This window comes from Notolabrus celidotus, chromosome 14 (assembly GCF_009762535.1).
Source record: "Notolabrus celidotus isolate fNotCel1 chromosome 14, fNotCel1.pri, whole genome shotgun sequence".
In the NCBI taxonomy this organism is placed as follows: Eukaryota; Metazoa; Chordata; class Actinopteri; order Labriformes; family Labridae; genus Notolabrus; species Notolabrus celidotus.
The window spans coordinates 10,480,428-10,502,387 of record NC_048285.1 but is presented as its reverse complement, the minus strand read 5'-3'; the positions used below and the strand labels follow the sequence as shown (position 1 = coordinate 10,502,387).

Below are 21,960 nucleotides of genomic sequence, written 5' to 3'. Positions count from 1 at the left end.
GTCTATGGCAGCGACTCAGAAGAATCTACAAGACAATGGTGCTCAGGGACTCCAAAAAGGTCTATGGTTAGTAACTTTAATGGGACAGGGAGAGTTGAAGTAAGTGATGGGGGTGCAGTTTATCAAGAGTCCGCTGGAGGCTGGCTCCAGAAACCACATACACATCCAAGCAATAAAGCTAACCTTTACAGCAAACATAAACATGTTAACAGCCTGGTGCAAAAATGTGTTGTGGTCTGAATTGCTTATTTACCACAGCACGGCTCAGATGCTCCATTTTGGCTCCAGAATTTGGTACCATAATCGAGCTGCTGGTTGCTACAGATGTATCTAACTTCTTAAAGATATATAGTCAAACACTTTTCTATAAAGGTAATCAGCCATACAATGAGAAAAAAAATACAGATCAGGACGGCAACTTGTTTAACAATTTTATTACAAATGTACAGCTTATTAGTTTCCATCACGTTTGACATTTAAGTCATTGTTTTCGTTACTTATATACACTTTTTAAAGTATTCTGTTAAAATAAAACTCTCCTGTTACTCATCTCCCAAAATCTAGAACTGTAAAAAGAAACAGGTACAGTAACATTACATGCCCCAGCTGTGTCAGGTGTGTGTGTGTGTGTGTGTGTGTGTGTGTGTGTGTGTGTGTGTGTGTGTGTGTGTGTGTGTGTGTGTACATATGTATAATTCACTGTCTGGAAATGTAGTTTGTTTTTGTGCATGGCTTGCTCCAACTGATAGAGGGTGTATGTTTTAATGTGGGAAAAGTATGTGCTGAAGTTGCAACATGATGAAGGTGAAGAAAGTGCGTCAGACATGATCCCATGGATGCTTTAACATTCAGTCTGGAAGCAGCCCCTATAATGTACTTACTACAGCAAGGTCAAGGCCATTTGCAATTTAGACCCACTACTTAGTCCTACCATTCTGAGATTTCTGTGTGTAGTGCCGAAGTGTAGGAAAAGTGGAAACTACTAAGACAGTTTAGATAGACCTTTCTTACTGATTCTAAATCAACTGTTGCATTCTGCACAGATTATACTAGAACTAGGACCTCACGGAGAGTGCAGAACATAATGTAGATCCTATGTCACCCATCTGGTTTTTGAAGTAGTGCAACCACACTGCTGAGTGCTCACTTAAATCAAACCGTTGTTCTCACTCTACACTCCCTGCGTATTCTAGTAGGATCATAGTATGCACAATACCACTTTGTAAGGAGGTAATACCACAGCATACTAAAAAGGTTAAAAATATATAAAAGTACATTAGTGTTGAGTGCCAATCCAAGGTTTGGTCAATAGATCTGAGAGTCTGAAGCCTATTCTGGCAAACAAAGAGACAACCATGACATATATATCTATAAAAATATTAACATGAAAATACATGTTGATATAAATTACTCTATTCTATAAAGTTGGGCAATCATGATTTAATTAAAGGGACAAGCTTTTCTTCTGCCCCTCCTTAGTGCATGAGTAATGGGAGAAATGTCGTTGTTTCAGCAGTCAGGACACCGCTGTAGCTCAGACAACTTATCAGGAGAGTATGACGCATATGGTATCAAACAAGGACACATCTCCATGTTGATCTGGATCATAGACTGTAAATAAAATGGACGTCCGATCGCTCGGCTGGAAGTGAGGCTTCCACAAAAACTGCTCCCCCTGGTGGCTGGCTGCAGTATAGGTCAAAAACTCTGTCTCCCCCATTCATTTGAATGGGGCTGCAGTTGAACTTTAAAAAATAAATACACGTCGTACGAATGTTTCTCACATCCGTATGCTGTGGTGATATGTAGTTATTATTTGACTGTTTTATGTTCAAGGCCTCTTTTTTTCTGAAAAGTTTATTTTTTGTTAGTTATTAGAGGTCAAAAAACTGGGTTTTACTTCCGGATTCACTTTGATTGACAGCTGCCGTAGAGAGAAACTCTGTAGTACATCAGGACGGTACACTTTAGGGCGAAGCTTGTTACCGTGGCAACACAGAAATTCTCTACTGTGCAGACTCTGGCTGCAAAATGGCTGCGCATTTGAACTGGGTTTTTTGGCTTCAAAACCGTACAACGGGAAAAGGCGGAGCAACGCTGTCCTTTTGTTTTTTTTTAACAGTCTATGATCTGGACATGTAGCCTTGAAAGAGGACATTAGAAAAATCCCTTAAGAGACATGAGTGCAGCATTGAGGAACACTGGCAGTCATTGACTCAAAGTAATGAAAAGTGTAAAATGAAACACCAAACATGAGTTAAGTGCACGGAAAAGTGCTAAAAGCGGTGTAGCATCAGTCTCTCAAAGTGTTCTGGGCGATGCGTCTAAAAAGCAGTAATAAAAATAAATAATAGAGATGCTGTTAAGGACAGCTCATGCAAATAAATCTCATCTACAGAGAACGTCTGATGATTCACAAGAGTTCCTACAACAGCTTACTAGATAGGCCACAAACACTTTGAGAAACCAGCATCACAATCACTGGAGAAGGGTCAGAGGTCAAATCTGAACTAAGAAGACATTCCTACTGGAATCTAAGAAGGATACTACAAGCGTCCTTTGTTACAGGTCTGACAATATGTGTTCAGCACAGCGCAAACATTTTTAGAAGGCGCCTAAGTGGGCGTTATATGAAAAAGAAAACAAAACATATCTCCCCATTAGTAGAATTAGCTTAGTAACTTCTGAATCTCTGAGGCCTACATCAGCAGGCCATGACAGACAATAATGTTGATTGTGCTTGCCAGTCCAAATTCATATCAAGCAGGCTAAATCCATTTCAGTTGAGAGTATTTTCTGAACAGATGCATCAACTCTATGCTGTGTTTTCATGCGTGTAAGTGATGGCTGCTGTGTCAAACAAGCACACATAAGCAGATCCAACATGTAAGAAAAAAAGCCGGCTTTTTCACTTAACTTTGGGAGGTTAAACTTTTAAAAACAAACTGGACAAATTGTTTTTATGCTTGGCACAGCTGATAAAAAAAAAGTCAACAGATCGATCCTGAGATGATACCACTGGTTGCGTTATATGAGGCAATTTATAACATGATTCCAAGAAGACATGAAAAAAGGGTGTTGATCAAGGCCCTGTGAAAATGTCAAAGGTTTCAGCATGAAGGACAAAGCAAACAAAAAACAATCTCCTCGTCCACCCTTTCTCTTTTAAAAGCTTGTTCAACCCCTTTGTAGTAGGATATCATAACATGTTAAAAGAAAATATGAAGTGTTATCAAGAAATGTAGTGCTTGAGAATGTTTGAAGTCAATGCATGAGTTATACGTATCGATATAACCCATGACTACAAGAATTCCAGTAAGAGGTTGTGCACATAATCACCACTTCTCTCCTTATTTCCATAAATGAGATTCCTATTTGAGACAATAAAATAAACATACACAAACAGATATATCAAAATGACAGTCAGCAAAAATATCAATACAAAAAAACAACAGGCATGATAAACAACAATAAATCACAATAACTCCAGTGTAAGTATTTTGTTTGTGTAAGTCATTGATTTTCTCCTCAGAGTCGCAGACCAAACCAATCTGCGTATTCAAAAATAAAAACATAAGGAAACAAAGAGGAACAAAATAAACATACCGGATCATGCTGTGTACCAACGATGAGTCATCGGCCTTGAGATGTTGCATGTCAAGTCAGAGTAAAGCTCAGGTTATATGTCTGGGGGTTTTGAGTTGGGCAGCTCATCATGTCTGAGACCTAGTGAGGGAAGGAGTGTGAAAGTGTCCTGATTGCTCACTGGATGAAGGGACGGAGATGATGTGGAGTATTGTCACGGTTGGTCCATCTACTTTCCTCTGTCCTTACCTCTCTCATGTCATGGCACACTCTTCCTTCCTCTCTTCAGGTAAACTAGGAGGGGGAGGGCTGATGAGTGACAGGTGAGAATAAATAAAGCAGTAACATCTTAGGATCCAGTTCACTTGTATCGGTTTGTACTTGTATTTCAAGGATGCTTAACACAGTTTGAGCTGATTATTATACACATCTGATCCCAACAGTGTGTTTCGGTTGCAGCAAGCTCGGATTTCATGTTGGATCTTCCCACTCGTTCTTCCCTACGTTCACTCCCACACTTCTGGATTTTCCCTTTCTTCGTCTTCTGGTGTTACTTCTAAAAAAATAAACTCTTGCATTCCATCTATTTCCTTTGTCATGCGTATTATGAACTTTCATTACATCATGGCCCCCCATCATTTACGTCGCCTCCCCCCTCCCATGTATATTCCTTCCCACCCCTAACCATCCCATCTCACTTTGCACACCTATGTATTGATCCCCCGTCTATCTTTCTTCTCCATCCGTCCATGCATCACTGTTTTTTCTCACGAGTGGTGATGGTGACCAGTTGCTTAGCCGCCTTGGCGATGTCGTAGGCGCACTGGATGACTTGCTGAGTGAGGAGTTGGTAGTCCACAGCAGGGGCCCCGGGATCTGAAGGAGCTGCCTTTCGACATTCCAACTGCAGCCGCGAGGCGCTGGAGGCCAACAGGCGGAGGGAGGAGTAGACAGCATCCAATGCTGGGCGCTGTGAGGAGATGAAGAGAGTCAAAGCTCAACTCACATGGTAGCTGGTGGCAGATGGGAACAGATCAAAGTGATATAGAGAGCAAACAAGGAGGGGAAGACAACAGAGGGAAGAAATGGAACATCGGCAGAAGATGAAGCTTACTTTGGGAAAGAGTGAGGCCATCTCAGTGACAGCAGAGTGGATCTTCTCAGAACATGGGACAAAGCTTGAGACAAAAGAAATGCAGATTTTGAAAAAGTTGCTGACAAGATGTTTAAGGGAACAAGGTCAGCTGTTACTCTGTTACTTTGGTCTAATCTTTGCAGGTTTTATACATCACCCAAACCCACATTATCAACCACGCTTAAATAGCAAAGCTTTGAAACACTGATCATTCTTTGATTATGAGATGGAGAAAAAGTCACACCTTTGTAGTAAAGCTTTTTTTTTGTGAATTTATTCTAATTTTTAATGCTTTACCTCTCTGCTTTTTTTTGGCTGTTTTTACTGTTTTGGTGAAGCACTTTGTTACTTGCATTGAAAAGTGCTATACAAATAAAAGTATTATTATTAAAAGTATTAAAAATCCATTACAAAATGTAGAGCTTTCTCCTGGTGCACTTATTACTGCATGATTTGACAATATATTATATCACAATACATATTCTATTATATCATTTAATATTATATATTATTTAATATAATATATTATATTATATTATTTAATATAATTTTACATTATTATAATATATAATATTATTTACAATAATTACATACTGCTAATGTTATTATTACATGGTACTTTTTTCTTTTTTTTCCTTTCCTTTTTCGTTATATTTTTGTCTTCTTATATCACCCTGTTACTGTCTGTCATAATCACACCATGTCCACCTGTCACTTCTGCCTAACATGTCCTTACTGCCAGTATAATTACAACTATTAATACCATGGGTAATATTTGCATATACCTTTACATTTTTTAAATGTATCTTATTCATCTGTTTTTACTTTTACTTTATTGTATTATTTTTTTCTCTATTTTTGTTCTATTCTTGCTCTACTCTTGCCACTATGTCTGTGTTGCTTCAACAACCATATTTCCTCACAGGGATCAATAAAGTATTATTTTATCTTATCTTATAATTTCAGATAAAAAATATATCAATCAATAAAACACAATCTGTTTAGGCTAAGTCAGCTCATGTGTTATCACTTTCATACATCTCTGGAGTGCCTCACCTGTCATGATGAAACTCTTGAGCAGCCCTTAGCAGCTCCTGGATATTCTTTGTCACTTGTTCAGTCTTTAGTATGACATCCTCTGTGCATGGCAGAGTGGGATCTGGCTCCCCTGCATCTCCACTCCCCTCCTCAGATTCTCCACGACCTTCCTCCTCACTGCTGCGGCGCATACTGATACAAAGAAAAAACAAAAGAAAACATGTAACTAGACTTAAATTGACAACTTTACCAAACACAAGAGATCCATCAGTTACAGGGAGCATTTATCAATAAGAGGCTTCGCTGACGTAGCACTCTGAGTAATTCAAAATTCCAAAGGTGTGATTAGTACTAGCAATGTCAGTGTTATACTTTCATCCTTGCATGTATGGTGACAAGCAATGTGTCTGACCTTAGCGACAGTTCATACATTTGTGTGTTGTCGTAGTCGCTGTCAGTGCCACTGCAATGCCTCTCATGTTTAGGGACCTGTAAAGGAAAACACAGAACATGCTCTATCAGTGCTGTTAACAGTAATCTCATTAAAAACACGTGTGCTGCTCATTCCCGGAGAGAGCAATAAGGATTTCTATACCACAAATTTCTGTATCCTCGTTCAGTCATGCACTTCATCCAGTCCAATAAAAAAAATCCTCCTATCTTGAGCTCTCTTAAAATAGGTTGGGTTTAGCGGCACATCCAAACTCTGCTGGCTGCCAGTAATCAGGAAGTTCGTATAACTCTAGCATACAATGTTTATAATGCTGCAAATTTCACGTTTGGTAAGAGTCCAACCCTGAACACAACTACATGCAAGGTCAGCCGTTTGGATTTTATCTTACTCAATCGTTAAACTGTCCATAAACTGAAAGAACTTGCCATGTATCTCCCAATCTCTGTGGATCCAGATAGATGATGGCCTCCATATGGTGTTGGACCCCCAGAACCAACCTTTCTCATCTGTAAACGGAGACGAAAATGAGAATAGAAAGAGAAAGAGAGAGATAGAGGAATAGAGATAAAAGACAGAGGTGTGTGTGTGGATAACAGATTGAGAAAAGAAACAACTAAGTCCAAAGAGACTGAGGAATATATATATAAATATATTTATTGGCAGGGGGAGAAAGAAGATGTTTTTATAAACAGCAAACAGCTAGGATGAGTAAACCAGTGAGAGCAGCTGCAGAACAACTCTGCAGCTCACTCAGTATCTAATCAGAACTACGTGGGTCTCTAACACTATGAATTAAACAAGCTGGTGGTGAACAACTTAACATCACGCATCTAAAAATCACAAAAAATACTTTACCCTAACGTTGACTCCCAGAATCAGAATGGATCATAAGCAGTTAGTGATGAATAGTTGCATGTTAAAGAATCCTACAGGGAATCTATGAGCAAATAATGCAATGACAGACAGAATGCTTACATCCAGAGGATGCACAGCTGCACTTCAGTGAGCAATGGACAGACAGGTGAAGAGACAGACAGAAAGGAAACAAAGAAACATACAGGTAAATCTTTGTGGAAGGGGGTGGTGAATGGACTCCATAGAGGTCTCAACAGAAAGGTGGCAGTTTGTGGTTGTGTGTTTGCATATGTAGCTACAAAGAGGTTGCTGTAGCCTAGGTTATATAACTTGTGTTCATGTGTGTGTGTGTGAGTGTCCATGTGTGTACTTACTACTCTAACTGAACGAAGCTGTCAAGAGGGAGAAGAGCTAACTAGGCGGTCACGAATAGTTGAGAATGAGAAGGTCAATGGAGGCAAAGCAAGGCAGAGTGTGGACAAATTGTCAAGCAGGCTACTAAACACACAACAGAGTCCCTTTTCCATCTTTCTTCTTTCACTTTACTAAAGCGATTGTATTTTTTTTAGACACATTAGTGCAACACTTTCACATTTAAATGAAGGTCATGCACAACTGGACCTTTCAAAGAGAAGGATCTGGAACTAAGAGAAAGGGAGAGAGAGAACTGAAGGGGTGTGAAGTGTTTAGGACGGGTCTACCACCCAGCAGTCAGGCTAAAGAGAGCTACTAGCCACTGGAAGGTGGAAAGTAGAAGGGGGCAGGGAAGTTCTAACTTACACTGGGTGTGTTGAGGGGCTGCAGGCGGGCTGCCAGAGAGTCCAGGGCTGGGGGACCTTGGGCCGTGGGGTTGGGGGCCGCCCCTGGCTCGTACATTGAGAAGGCCTGGCGGTCCCTCCGGTGGTGATATGAGTGGGGGACAGCCGAGGAGGGCACAGAGAGCACCGGGGACTCCACTCCAGTCCCAAACACACCCAGACTCCCGCCATCTATACTCCCTCTCACCCCAACCCCTTGCCTGTTTCCTCCTACCCCTCCTCCTCCTCCACCAGGCCCCCCTACCCCATAGCCAGCGGCCCCCCCAGCCTGCTGGCACCCCCGCAGCACACTGTTCTCTGTCTGCATCCGCGTGATCTACAGGAAAGCAGGAAGGGGAAGCAGGGGAGGATGAGAGGATGGAGGGGCACATAGGGAGTGGCATAAGGGAGGTTAAAGGGAAGGGGGTCAACTGAATGGTCAAAGACAAGCATCCGCGATCACAGGTTCAGTAAAAGGCTTATACAAGTTAACTCAGATCACTATGAGGAAGGGGAGGAATGTGTGGTCAAGACAGTTCACAGGTTGCATGGCAAGACAGGGATTGGTTTTGAAAAGGTTTGGAAGGCTGAATTCCGATACGTCGTTTGTTCTCAAGGGGCTGTGAGGGGGAACGAGGGCCCGCTTGTACTGGGCTACTACCTGAATACACCACATTATTTGTTGTCTGCAGTGTGTTCACACAAGTGTTTGATAGTTAAAGTGTCTTCCTCAACTCTGACTTGAATCCTGGTTGAAGTAGCAAACACATGAATAAATCACTGGTCAATAAGCTGGCACTGGCAGCCACTAACAACACAATAAAGCTAATGACAAACAAAGGCAACAATGAAGAGCAGATGAGGGTTATTACGCTGACTCACTTACACTCTGTCGTTATTAAATAAGGTTACAAAGAAAAATCTCAACTCCAAATATCTGTTCCTTCTCCAGCTCCCACATTCTGTTCTGTTCACACTGATTGGTCTAACCTTATTGGCCGACCATCCCCCCTACATACTCCCTACCTCCTTCTGAAGCCGCCGTAACTCCTCGCTCAGGTTGTTGTTGACCTTCATCAGCTGCTGTACCTTGGCTTCTGAGGAGGCCAGAGCCCTCTTCACCTCTAGGTACTCCTGCAGAGTTATGGGACCATCTGAAAAGTCTGAAGAGTCCATACTCTGGATGGACGAGACATGAAGCGAAGAAGAGAAAGACAGACGATAACAGGGTGGAGAGAAAGTCATTATGAGACTTGCAACGCTTTTCAAAATAAAATATTGAACCTTTTGAAAAGAAATGTATTGTATTTAATGTTAACAACAATGCATGATGTAGTATAGGATCAGAGATGCAGTAGGGGAGGTCAAGTGCAGTGGTTTGAGGTTAAGTGTCATGCCGAAGGACACTTCGGCATGTGGCAATTAGGGACCTTGGATCAAATCCCAAACCTTCCCAATGAGAGACAACTGACTCTATCACTGAGCCACAGCCGCCCCAATGGGCTTAGCTGTTGTCTTACTTGTTATTTGTACTTCCTGTCTTGATCCATCTCCTGTCTTCCCTATTGTTACATTCACTTACCCCTTTCTGTTTAAACAATCATTCTGTGACAGGACCAAGAATAGCTGATCATGTACCCACAAGATGCTTGGCAGCTCTGACTCTGGCCACTCCCTGCACATCATGCTGTGACAAGCAGTCATAAAAAGCAAATCATGACAAGCATTGCAGGATGCTGGAATAACTCCTCTTCTTTTTCAGGACTACTTTCAATCAGAGGAACAGAGCTGATTTGTTAAAAACTCATTTCTATCTTCCACAGTGTCAGCATGTGCAGAGTTGTGGGTTGGGATTTTAAAGTGGATGTTGCAAGATGTGCATTAGTTTTGAAAACTGTGTGTTGAAGTACAATACCTTTGCACGATTGCTGCGTTGTGTGTTGTTGTTGTTCTGGGTGGACAGCTCGCTGTCTGTATCTTCATCGGAGGCTACGCTGTCGTAGTCATGCTGATCATCGTCAATTCCCAGGTCCATTGGGTCTGACAAAGGAAACAATAAAACAACATTTTACTCCTCTGAACATTACGTGTATCATCCCGTCCTTCTCTATATTTGCACAGTTTTTTATGCGATTATCGGACTGCTGAGACTTCTCTTGTCTGACGCTTTCATTCCAGGTTAACTTGCCTGTTTGAAAAATATCCCCAGAACCGCTTAGTCAGTGAGGGCCTACTGGTACTGCTGATGTTTTTTGGGTAATATTAAGGATAGTACAGGAGAGGTAGAAAATAAGCCTGGGGCTTCAGCCTACTCCTATTTTGGTCATTGTTGTTGTTGTTTTTTTCTTGTTGTAAATTTTAGTGTGCGAAACAAATCAGTGTCAACATGTAAAATTGTGTTATCTTTTTTTTTTGTTAGAGGACTACTCACACAAACTGTTGACTTGTTCTTTCGAAACTAATGACCAAAATAAAAATATTCATTCATTCATACATATGTTACAAATAACTCATAGTGCCCTATTACCCCTCTAGAACACTACGCTCCCAACATGCAGGCCTGTTCGTCATTCCTTAAGTCTCTAAAATTAGTATGGGAGGTCAAGCCTTCAGATATCAGATATCAGGGTCCTCTCCTTTGGAATCATCTATAAGTCAGGGTCCAGGAGACAGACACTCTCTCTACTTTTGAGAGCATGCTTAAATTAATTTTCCTTTTCAATAAAGCTTCCAGTTCGGGCTGGCTCCAGCTTGGACCAGCACTTAGTTATGCTGCTATAGGCTTAGACTGCCAGGGGAACTGACACACTGGGATCCTATCTCTCCCCTCTCTCCTCTGCCTGCCTGTCACTTACTTTAACTCTCCCTGTCCCATTAAACTTACTAATCATAGACCTTTCTGGAGCACAGTGTGTAGTATTTAGTGCCATTTAGCAGAGCACACTTCTGGGAATTTAATATTATATTCATAAGTTTGTTTAAAATTGCATCTGATTACCTAAATATAAAGATAGTTTGGGTTGTTTGGTTCCTCATTCCCCCCTGAACAGGGACTGAAGCACATTCAAAATGTTGCTGTTTAAAACTATTATCACAACTGCTTCTGAAAGTAAAAGTAACACATTCAATGTGAATTGTTTTAAAATGGTTTGTACCTATCACTATCAGAATTTTAAATAGTAAATAGCCTGTTACTGTTGGGAAGTGTTATGGTGCTATTTAAGAGAATGTTGTGTGATGTATGACTGTGTATTATTTATTGTATTTTTTATGTGTGTTCTTGTTGTCATTTTGATTTTTTTTAAAGAGGGGGTAACGGTGCAGCACTGATGTCAAAGACAAATTTCCCTACAGGGACAATAAAGGACATCGTATCGTATTTCTATACAGAGAGGACAGGAAAAAGGCAATTACCCTTGTTAATTGACATTGTATTTACAAATTCACATTTAAAAATCTGTGCATCACCTGTGGGGCTGCTGAGACCTTTCCCCTGTTGTCTTCTTTTGGCATCACTCAGGATGTCGATGATGAGTGTGGCAAACTCCCTAGCATTGAAACGTGCCAGCTTCTGGCGGCCCTAAAGAACAGGTCAGAACACTTTGTTTTTATATATGCACACATGCACAACACGACACATCCATCTGGAATCACCAGAAACTTTCCATCATAAACTCTGTGGAAATGTAGACACAGTACAGCCAAACAAATTCTGGTGGTTTACTGCCTGTGTTAGTGCTCTGGTCAAGGACCAGTGGAAAAAACGTCATTATCAGCACTCATACACAAACAAACAAACACATCTGAATGCGTGCCAGCAAAAGTCTGTGTGTATATACAAAAGAAAGAAACAAAATCATTGTAATTAAAAAGCAAGCTAGTATTATGTGAGTGAGTAAAAGGTCACTTTTACATTACGGTACATTTTTCCTCTTCTTTTACAGTTCTCAAAAGTTCCTTTCAAATAATTTCTAATGGTGTCCGTTTTGTAATTGTCTCAAAATAAAAATATCTCAAATGCATCTGTATGTGAGTACACATTGATTGTGGATTTAAAGGTCTTTGTATGCTTACCTGGTTGCGTGTGGCCGAGTATTCAGGATTGACTGGTAGGAAGGGAACTGCGCTGCGTTCTGTTACCAGAGTGCTGTGGTTTTGGGTTGTAAGCCACACTAGAAAAACAAAGATGAAACAAAAAAATTAGTCTTTGTTTTTTAGGTCCAGGCATGATATATGAGCCCACTGAAGATCCTTTTTCTCGTCCAAACGTGATGCAGAGGCTGAATTTTGGAAAATGCTTAGGGGTGAGCCATTTAGCCACACCCAATGACTAAACCTATATTAAAGGTATTTTTTCTTCACTGGGCTCAAAAATCTACTTCCTATGGCAAATAATGCATTGCCCTCGACTTCTGCACAACTCTAAAATTATTTTTCATTATTCTGGTCTCTTCGAGCTTTATAACTGCTTTTAAGTGGATCGGATGGATGCTGGAAAGGTGGACCTTCTGTCAATATTACACCCCAATGTTAAGACATTTTTTAAGTATCCGGAAGCCAGATATGTGTATCTAAATGACATCTTTTTTAGGTGAAACTGCCTCTGGGGGTTGTACTTTTGAAAACTGCTAGGGGACACTATAGAGCCAATTTCCCCCCAACCATCTTTAAATCCCCTAAATTCTTGAACTTTTCACCAGGTCTGAAGTATGTGAAAATCCAAGATGGTCACCTGATTTTGCCTTAATTATCTAATGTCTCTCTTCCCAAAATTCTAATTATTGTGTCTAGTGAAAATGTGTCAAAAGAAAGGACAGAGGAGGGAAACCATGATGTTTACCTGCATCGTTTTCTCTGCGATCTACCTCGTCGTAGACATCCATTGCAAGCTCCTCAAACAGCCGATTGTTGAGCTGTCAAAAACACAAAGCAAATTGACCTCCAGATTGATCATCAGTTGTATGCTAACACATAATATTAACAACAAGAGAGAGAAATGAAACCATCTAATATTCAAGTTGGCATCAGTGTGAATCTACAAGAAAATAAGCTGTGACTTTTTTGTGTGGTCGGACTCAACTCACCGCTTGGAGTTTCTTTTTAGCAGCCTTGGCCAACTCTGAGAGATCAAGACTATAAAACACAGAAGACACAAGTCAGGCAGGCTAATGGAATAAAGAGAGGCAGGCAGAGGGAGGGAGAAAGACTTGGAGATTGAAAGAGGGAAAAGAAATGAGGGGGTGAGAAAGGTGCTTGACAGGAGAGGGGTCAAGGAGTGGCAGGGACAGGGAGGGCAGATTCTAGAGTGGGAGAAATCAGAGCTGGGTGTTAGATCAGAGGGGCTTGATGTAGTGATGATAGCCATTTGGAGCCATGTTAACCTGGAAGACACTTATTGTAGAGTCAAAGGAACAGGGCTCATCTTTGATTTTGCAAAATCTAGATAAATAGAATCTGATCTGAAAGCATATACTGAAGCCAAAGCATAACCTACTCACTATATTTGGCTTCAGACTGTAACAAACTGTTATTAGATATAATATCTTTAGATATAAAAGATCTGAAATTACATTTTAGGGCTATACTTTTTTTTCAGAACCAACTTTAAGATGTTTAGGAAGGATATAACAGTACACTGTGAACATACCTACTTATCGATTCAGATGTTTTTCTCTCATAATTAACTTTACAACTTTATTTTCAACTTTTAATACAGTAAGACCTCATGATGTTCTCACTGTGTAACCTTTAAAGAAGACGAACAACAGGGGGAAAAAAACAGAAGATCGGAAATCAGAGACAGGGGGAATGGAATGTGGGAAAAGACTCTGGGAAACAGAAGCAAGGAAGGAAAAGATACCTCTGAGTTGGGCACTTAGGACGAGCTCTGTCTCCACCAAGCGCAGCAAATAGGAGAGAACAGAAGATGAGTGAGAAAAAGAAGAAATAGACAGAGAAGGGGTAGCTAAGAACAAATCTCATCAAAGAAAACTTTGGTGAATGTCAGAATCATCTAAACACTGCGTCAGTGGGTTTAAAGGAACACATGTATTCTTAAAGGGTATTCTTCCAGCTTCTGTCTAAAATGTTTCATTTTACCTAATGCGTCTTTGAGCCAACTCTCCAGATTATTTAAAAATGGAATTACAAGAAAATCCCCAGCAACAAAGAACACAGCAGAATGTTCGTCTGGTAAGCAGTACATTGATTATGTTCTTTTAATAAGATTCATCAAGTGCTACAACTATCTGTCTCACCACTATCATCTCTCTCTGTCTTCGTCTCCATCTATCCCTCTTTCCAACCTCAACTAGGTCTCACCAGAGGTGTGTCTAACATGAGTCTGGTTCTGCTCGAGGTTTCTACCTGTTAAAAGGAAGGTTTTCCTCGTTCTGTAACTTGCTAAATGCTGCAAAGTGCTCTGCTCATGGTGGGTTAAGATGAGATCAGACTGAGTCCTGTCTGTAAGATGGGACTGGATCTTATCCTGTCTTGATGTTGGGTCTAGAGATAACATTTGTTGTGATTTGGTGCATATAAATAAAGATTTATTGATTGGTTGATCGATGGGTGTTGACACAAACTGAGCATTATATGTACCTCACAATTTCAAACTTTGCACAAGTTTCTTACAGTGATGTACTGATCCAAATTTATAAGTCTCGATATCTGTTACTGATACCCCGGTTTTGATATGGGCCAATACCGATCCGAACTGATCAAATACCATTATCAAATCAACACCCTGAGTTCCTCAATCTGAGGAAGAGACTGGGAATTATATTTTGGATACATCATGATTTTCTAGATTTGTAAACTGAATTAAAATAAATAATTACTGTCTGCTTCAGTATCAATGATTTATCAATATAATTACAAATCTGCATCTCTACTTTGGTAAGAAATGGTAAGAAACGATGAATGTAACAATGTAACCATCATCGTAGATAACTGTGAAGCTTACATTATTTTGTACCATAAATAGCAATCTGGGTTCTAGGTGCTCTTGTCTTTCCTTAAATAAATCACTCTGGGGGGAAGTTTCACACACTGTAGTGCCACGCTCAGGTCAGAACACTGAACTGCATCAGTATCAATTAATCCGTGCCAGGAAGAGACAGTGAAAAGGATTGTGGCGAGTCAGGCAGCTGCAAAGTTCAAGTATGTCAACACAGAGACGTCATGCGATCAAACCATGCCATGCAAGGTTGTTAAAACTGCTTCAATACAAAGATAACGTCACAGTCCATACCTGTCTGCCATTTGGGGAATGATATAATGGCCATTTTTGTGATCTAGGGAGAAGAGAGGGAAAAAGGGAAGGGAAGTAAGAGAGGGCACTTTGTGAGTGAATAAACCACAGTTTGCCCATGAATTAACTTCTGAGATGCTGAGGTGCATGCAAGTAGGTCAGAAACTAGTGCAGGGAGCTACCTGGTCTGCGTCCACAAAGATAGAAAGCTAGTCTGTCCGTTAGTTCATACTGGCATTCTACAAGCCTTTCTGCTAGCTCTATATGGCCCGCCTGCCTGAAACGTAGACACAAAAGCAAATAGTTAGTAATAGTCAGATACTGTCTTTTTTTCCCTTTTCAATGCATTCCCTCCTGCCCATCTATAACAAAACATATCATTTTAAATTTCAATAGTCAGTGCAAGTTGTGTTATTAATAAAATGTGCCTCTCCTGTTTTGTACCTTGCATAGTCCATAGGTGTGCGTCCATTAATGTCAGGTGCTCCAGGATCTGCACCGTATACAACTAGCAGTTCAGCCTGCAGGATCTGGCCTGCCTTGGCAGCCACATGGAGTGGTGTAGTGCCCTTCTCCTGGATGTTCAGGTAGAAACACACACACATACACAAGCGGACAGACACAGTATCAGGGCTGGCCTTAAGAAAACAGCTGAACAACCTGACTTATTTCTTGAAAGACGGTTCAATGTGAGGACTTTTTCCTACCGGGTGGAAGAAGTTGGCTTGAGCGCCAAGGGACAGGAGTCGAAGGCACGTCTCTAAACTCCCTGTTCGGACACTGGAGTGGAGTTGCTAAAGAGGAGATGTATCAAAATGAGAAACCATATCACTGTCATGCTGCGTAAAACACACAGCGAGGCAACATTTTGACAGCGTGCTTGGTGCAGGAAAACAAAGAGCCAGAGTAGTGGCTTTGGTGCAGAGTTTATTGCATTACTATATAAAAAAAAAAGGCTAATGAAAATGATATGCGCTCACACTTTGTCTCATTCATTTTTTGTCACCTGGCTGTAAAACACTGAGCCCCTACCTTACTGAGGTCTTTAGTGGTTACGCCATCATCTTCACGGCAGGGCAGCTTGTGCACGAACGCCAGCATCTGGTATTTGGCTCTGATGAACTCTGACTTTGTGGGACTGCAATGTAAGAAGAGAGTGTCACTTTTTCCCAAAACAGGTCACTGAAAAGCTGCTGATTTATTCTCCACCATTTATCTCTTTCTTAGTTGATTCTTAGTGCTATGGAAAATAATTTTTCCATCTTTAATCTAAGAACTGAATTGTGTTCTGAACACTCAAGACAATGGAGCCCATCTTAAACCAGGGCATAGTAGCACAACACAAGTGCTAGTGTCATTTTCTGCCTGACACAGTTGTTATTTTTATGTCTGTTGTGTAACTAACATATGGACTTGCTCCCATCTGCATGCACTGGGGTGTGTTGCTCTGAAAATGAGTTGTGGTCATGGCTTTAAACTTGGAGTAATTTCTTATTAGCCCTGGAGTGCATTATTGCCATCATTACCATTATTACCGTTATTACCATTATAACCATGTTTTAAAAATAATTTTATTTTTATTCTTTCTTATTGTATGTTTCTGTTTTTTTCTGATCTTATTGTATTGATTATTATTATACATTTATTTTATGTATTTGTATTATATATTTATAAATGTGTATTTTATGATATATTAATTTTCATGATATATGTATTTATTATTATCATATTATGTGTATTATTTATCTATAATATATGTATTATATAATATAGTTATTGTTATTTTTACAATACATGTAATGGTTTTATTTTGTTTTAAGTATTTCATATTACTATCCTCTATCTTATTTTGGTCTTGTGTCCATTCAACAGTTAAAGACAATAACAGTCTAACAGCTATTTCTTCTACTCCAGCTTCACTTTGGGGAAATGTAATGCCTGCATAGGCAAAGCAATCTACAGTTCTATTTTATGACAGAAACACACACTACACACAGCTGCGAGGTAAACTCATAGTCTACCTTCATCAAGTCTGTCAGTATCACAGAGAGTCCTGCTTGTGGGTATAAATTCAGCAGTGTCAATGCAGAGGAGAAAAAGTGATCAACTGCTGAAAATGAGAAAAATAAAGTAAACAAAGTAGAATAAAAAAAGAATATAATGGCTGAACTCTGCTGGATAGCAATGTGTCTGCTTGCATGTGGATCTGGCTTCCAAGGGGAATGGGAGAAGACACCCTTGTTGGATACATTCATGTTAGCGCTAATATAGAAGTAAACAAGAAGACATAATGGCTTATTAATGTCTTATTTGCAGACAATTGTTAAACTAGTCATACATATAGTTTCTCAGGCCCCCCAAAACCCCTTGTGCCATTCCATAAGGCAATGCAATTAACAATAGATTGTTTGGGCTCAATGAGCAAAAACAGATACTGGTGTTTCACTTAATAACCAGGACTTTGTAAGGTGGGGTGGTTTTGTATACGTACTGAACTTTGTCCTGGGGGTTGGGTTTCCGACGCCCACTTTGCACCTGAGCAGGGTCCAGGAGACTGTGTTCCCATATGGAGTTGGCCCCGTTACTTGCCAAAGTCTGAACCATCTGAAACAGGCAAACAAAGCAATGACTCAGTGATGGTTCACCATCTTGCAAAGCCATCCTTACAATACAAGAATATTCTCAAGTAAGTCTCCCTTCAGGCCTTGTGCTCTGTGTTTTAATGCTTTTAGAAAAACTTTACAAATATGCATAGAATTTTGCAGCCTGTTGGATTGGACTTGCATCCTCCATGCTCTGTCAGGTTGAAGTACTTATGCTCACTTTAAAATAGTGGTATTTCAGGCATTTACTTAAAACGAGCTTCCTGCCCCCTTGACTCACTCCTTATTTCTGTGACGTACCTGCAGTAGTGCAGGAGGCCATCCACTGTGCCTCAGATGCTTGACTATGGAGATGTGCCGGCCCAAGCTGCGGTGGACGGAACAGCATTCATCACAGATCAGGACCCCTCGGTTGATACTGGTCCAGCCAGGGTCTGTCAGACAAACATGAATAGATGATTTTATTACATTATAGGCATTATATGTGTGATGGAAAGAGTTTTTAGCATTGTGAAGAATATTAATTTTCACTCCACTATTATAGTACATCTGCCAATTAATGATATACCAATGATATGAACGTTTTCTTGCTATGGGGCATCTAAATGTCCTTCTTTGTTAAACAATTAAAGGGATTCTGCTCTATTCAAGAGGGACGGGTGAATCTGGTCTGGATCTGGTCTCATGTGACACCGCCTTCCTAAGAGGTAAGGATCTTAAAACATTGCCGCAGTAACTCACTTTATAACTATGAGGAAGAATAGCTTGAGATCACTAAGGTGAAAACTACTGAAGGAGGATCTAGCTACAACGCCAGATTCCGCTGACCAAGAACAGTACCAATTTGGGGTTAAGTTTATTGCCCCAAGGACACTTTGGCTTGTGACTGCAGGAGCTGGGATCGGACCCCCGACCTTCTGATTGAGAGAGGAGCGACTCTACCAGCCTCAGCCTGATGAGTGTGTGACAGGACCATCCCTTGCACTGCAAGGTGGAGCAGTGTTCAGAGGTTTAAAGGTCTAGCAAAGCATGGTTACTTATTAAAAAACAAAAAACAGTACGAACTCTTCCGATTACTGTCCAAGTTGTGACACGTCGATGTATCAGACTATTTAATGACTGATCAATAAAAAGCGATGGGGGCTTGGCATGTCGGTAGAGAATGGCATAAGCTGCTGGATTAGAATCAACATGTCAGTATCGAAAACAACACAAGATGCTAGCTTGGAGCAACATGTTGGTAGAGAATGGCACAAGCCGCTGGATAAGGAGCTACATATTTGTTAAAAACGTCACAAGCTGCTGGATCATGAATGGACAGTCAGTTGAAAATGGTACAAGCCACTGTGAAACTTCTCACCAGCAAATCTGTTTCAGTAAAAGATTCATCACACATTGATTTTGAAGCTGTATCATGTGTATTCTGTGATCGGTGATCTACATTTCAGGCGATCATCTCACCTGATTATTTATGTCAGCTGTAACTGGACGCAATTTGCAGCTGAACAAAATCGCATTCTGATTTTGACAAACTGTGTATAATAAGAAGATTGTAGCACTGGTTTTCTGTCAAACTAGGACATTTTTAAAGCCGCTGGCAAAGTCTACAAACTTAAAGAAAATAAATAACCTAGATTTGCCACTGGCCCAAATTTTGCTTAACATGTATGTGGAAGTACGAGTATGCATGAATGTGCAAGTTCATTATTCACCTGAACAGCTTTTCATAGCATAGTGGTAGCAAAGTACAGTCAGTATGATTGTGAATATTAAAGAAAAGACACCTAAACATCAGGGTCAACACTGACTGTTGGAAATGATTCAGTGCTGGAGATAATCTAAATCATCTATCTATATATATATAACTTTTTAAAAATGTATAATTATTTCTATTCACGTAATTATTTCATTAGATCTTTCTTCCTTCTTACTGAATTATTATTTTTTTATGAAGTGATGTTGATAAAGTAACACACCTCTTCTGTCACATGCAGATTTTAATGCTGCATTTAGCTGGTTTGGAAGGCATATATTGCCTAAAATAGGCTTTAAAAAGGGTCAATTTGACATAACAGGAGGGTTAAGACAGCGAGATAATTAAACAATATACTAAGTGCACCCCTTCGTGGCTATTATACAGGGAACATGAATATCCTAAATTCAATCGTATATCATTTATCAGACCATTTAGCTGACTCGGTTCACAGCAGCACTGGCCATTAGCAAAAAGTTAGCTAGACCAGCTAAAGTTGTAGCTAAACTACCAATGCTAACCTGATGTGCAACCTGAAAACACCACAGGTAATGAATGGCTTTAACACAATAATTTCAGAATAAGATCTGGATGTTGTTTGTCATCACATCTGGGATCAGAATAGTAAAATAATAGTAAAGCCAGCACAATATGTCAAAAACGCATGCTCGTTAGCCTGGCTAAGCTAACGCGCTAAGTAGCCCATCCTGATCTCAGACATCAAAACAAATCTATTCAAGTTGTGAATTGACGTAATGTTGACACTTAATGCTGCAGATCGTTGCAAATGTCATTGATGGAAATGTTTAACATTCCTCTCAATGGACCACATCTGCGATAAAAGGGTCTAAAAGGGTCTTTCTCAGTGTGTTGACGCCTATCTGACACTGTTTATATGGGGCCTTAGCGACGCTGGGAAGCCCAGAGTTGGTTTCCTGCTCTGACAGCCACTGGAGCTCCGTCCTGTTGTTTCCTCCATGTCGCACCCCGGCAGGGTTTTTAAAAAAAAATGGGGGTGTATTTTTTATTTATTTTCCTCTATCCTACCTGGCGCACTGCAGTCTGCGCAGACCTCTGTCCTTTGTAGCTTTCTCGACATCTCGAAAGTCGCTGAAATCTGGAGGTGAATGAAGGCGATGATGTGGTTCGCCCCTTCCCCCCCCCGTTACCGACCGACGTCTGCCGTCAACCGATGCGGCTCCTGAATCCCCGGAAGCCGGTTGCTGGGGTGGTCCAGCCCTCCCCGGTAAGCTAGCAGCTGAATTCTCTACCTGCTGCCTCTTCGCCCACATTCACAGGGTGGCTCAATAATGGGCTAACAATTGATTTCAATGGGACACAGTTCATCCCGCTGTATGGACCTCATATTCTATGACATCCTCATACAATGCCGTGTGCTGCACTACCTATGGCTCACCAGGAGACGGCAGCTATATACCTGTCAGTTCTCTCTCTCTCTCTCTCTCTCTCTCTCTCTCTCTCTCTCTCTCTCTCTCTCTCTCTCTCTCTCTCTCTCTCTCTCACACACACACACACACACACACACACACACACACACGCATACACACACACACACACACACACACACACACAGACACAGACACCCAACATCCCTGCAGCCTGCTCATGGGTGTGCAGGGCGTAGAGGAGTAGTGTTATAATGATAAACCAAGGCAAGGCAACTTTATTTGTATAGCACATTTCATACACGAGGGTAACTAAATGTATAGAATGGAAAATGATATCTTTATTGTCATTGTCTCAAGTACAACGAAATGCAATCTTGTTTCAGTGCAATAGATAATATATTAAAAAAATAAAAACTGCTAAGAAAACACAGAAACCCACAAGACAGACAAACCCACACATACATCTACATTGGACATTCATTGCACAATTCCCTTAAGCAAGATATCACAGAAGCCTACTGAATTTATGTTTTAGCATTAAAACATTAAAAACATTGGAAACATTCAGCCAAGCACAAAAGAGCACAATTAAAATTACAAATATACTAAAACAGAAAAGAAAAAGATAATTAGAAATATATTAAAAGTACATTTAAAATTTGCATTTAAAATTAGTTAAAATGAGCTAAGATAGGAAGGCAGAGGCAAATAAAAGAAGTCTTAATCTTTTATTTAAAAGATGTGAGAGTTGGAGTGGACCTATACAGCTTTCAGGGAGTGTGTCAGATACATAGATAAAAAGGTCATATGTGGTGCATGATGACTAAACGCTGCTTCACCATGTTTAGTTCTGACTCTAGGGACTGAAAGCAGACCAGCAGGCCTACCTGATGACCTCAGAGGTCGAGATGGTTCATAAAGTAGCAGCAGATCAGCAATGTAAACCAGCCTTTCTTTCAGATTTGGTGGACTTTACAGAGTACACAAGTAAAAGAAAAAGAAAAAAGCTTGCTTATATAGATATTTTTTTAACTCCCGTGGAAAAATAATGGTGAGAGATGACCATGATCGCAATAATT

At 40.4% G+C, this 21,960-nt stretch overlaps 1 protein-coding gene across 3 annotated transcripts; it reads right to left on the bottom strand.

Moving 5' to 3' along the window:
• Positions 1–417: 417 nt before the first annotated feature.
• git1 (G protein-coupled receptor kinase interacting ArfGAP 1) lies at positions 418–20,867 on the bottom strand. 3 transcript variants are annotated; one of them, XM_034701372.1, is made up of 20 exons: positions 20,520–20,867; positions 18,020–18,153; positions 17,608–17,720; positions 16,149–16,254; positions 15,824–15,910; positions 15,561–15,691; positions 15,299–15,393; positions 15,117–15,159; positions 12,949–12,997; positions 12,705–12,777; positions 11,939–12,036; positions 11,333–11,444; positions 9,780–9,904; positions 8,891–9,043; positions 7,848–8,201; positions 6,638–6,718; positions 6,171–6,247; positions 5,777–5,950; positions 4,700–4,763; positions 418–4,555 (listed from the first exon to the last, which is right to left on the bottom strand). In XM_034701372.1, exons 1-20 carry the CDS (start codon positions 20,569–20,571, stop codon positions 4,340–4,342), a joined length of 2,337 nt encoding a protein of 778 aa, XP_034557263.1. In that variant the 5' UTR covers positions 20,572–20,867; the 3' UTR covers positions 418–4,339. The 3 variants fall into 3 exon arrangements, with proteins under 3 accessions (XP_034557263.1, XP_034557264.1, XP_034557265.1); XM_034701373.1 differs by having other exon boundaries at positions 6,189–6,247; XM_034701374.1 differs by lacking the exon at positions 7,848–8,201 and having other exon boundaries at positions 20,520–20,866.
• Positions 20,868–21,960: the final 1,093 nt, after the last annotated feature.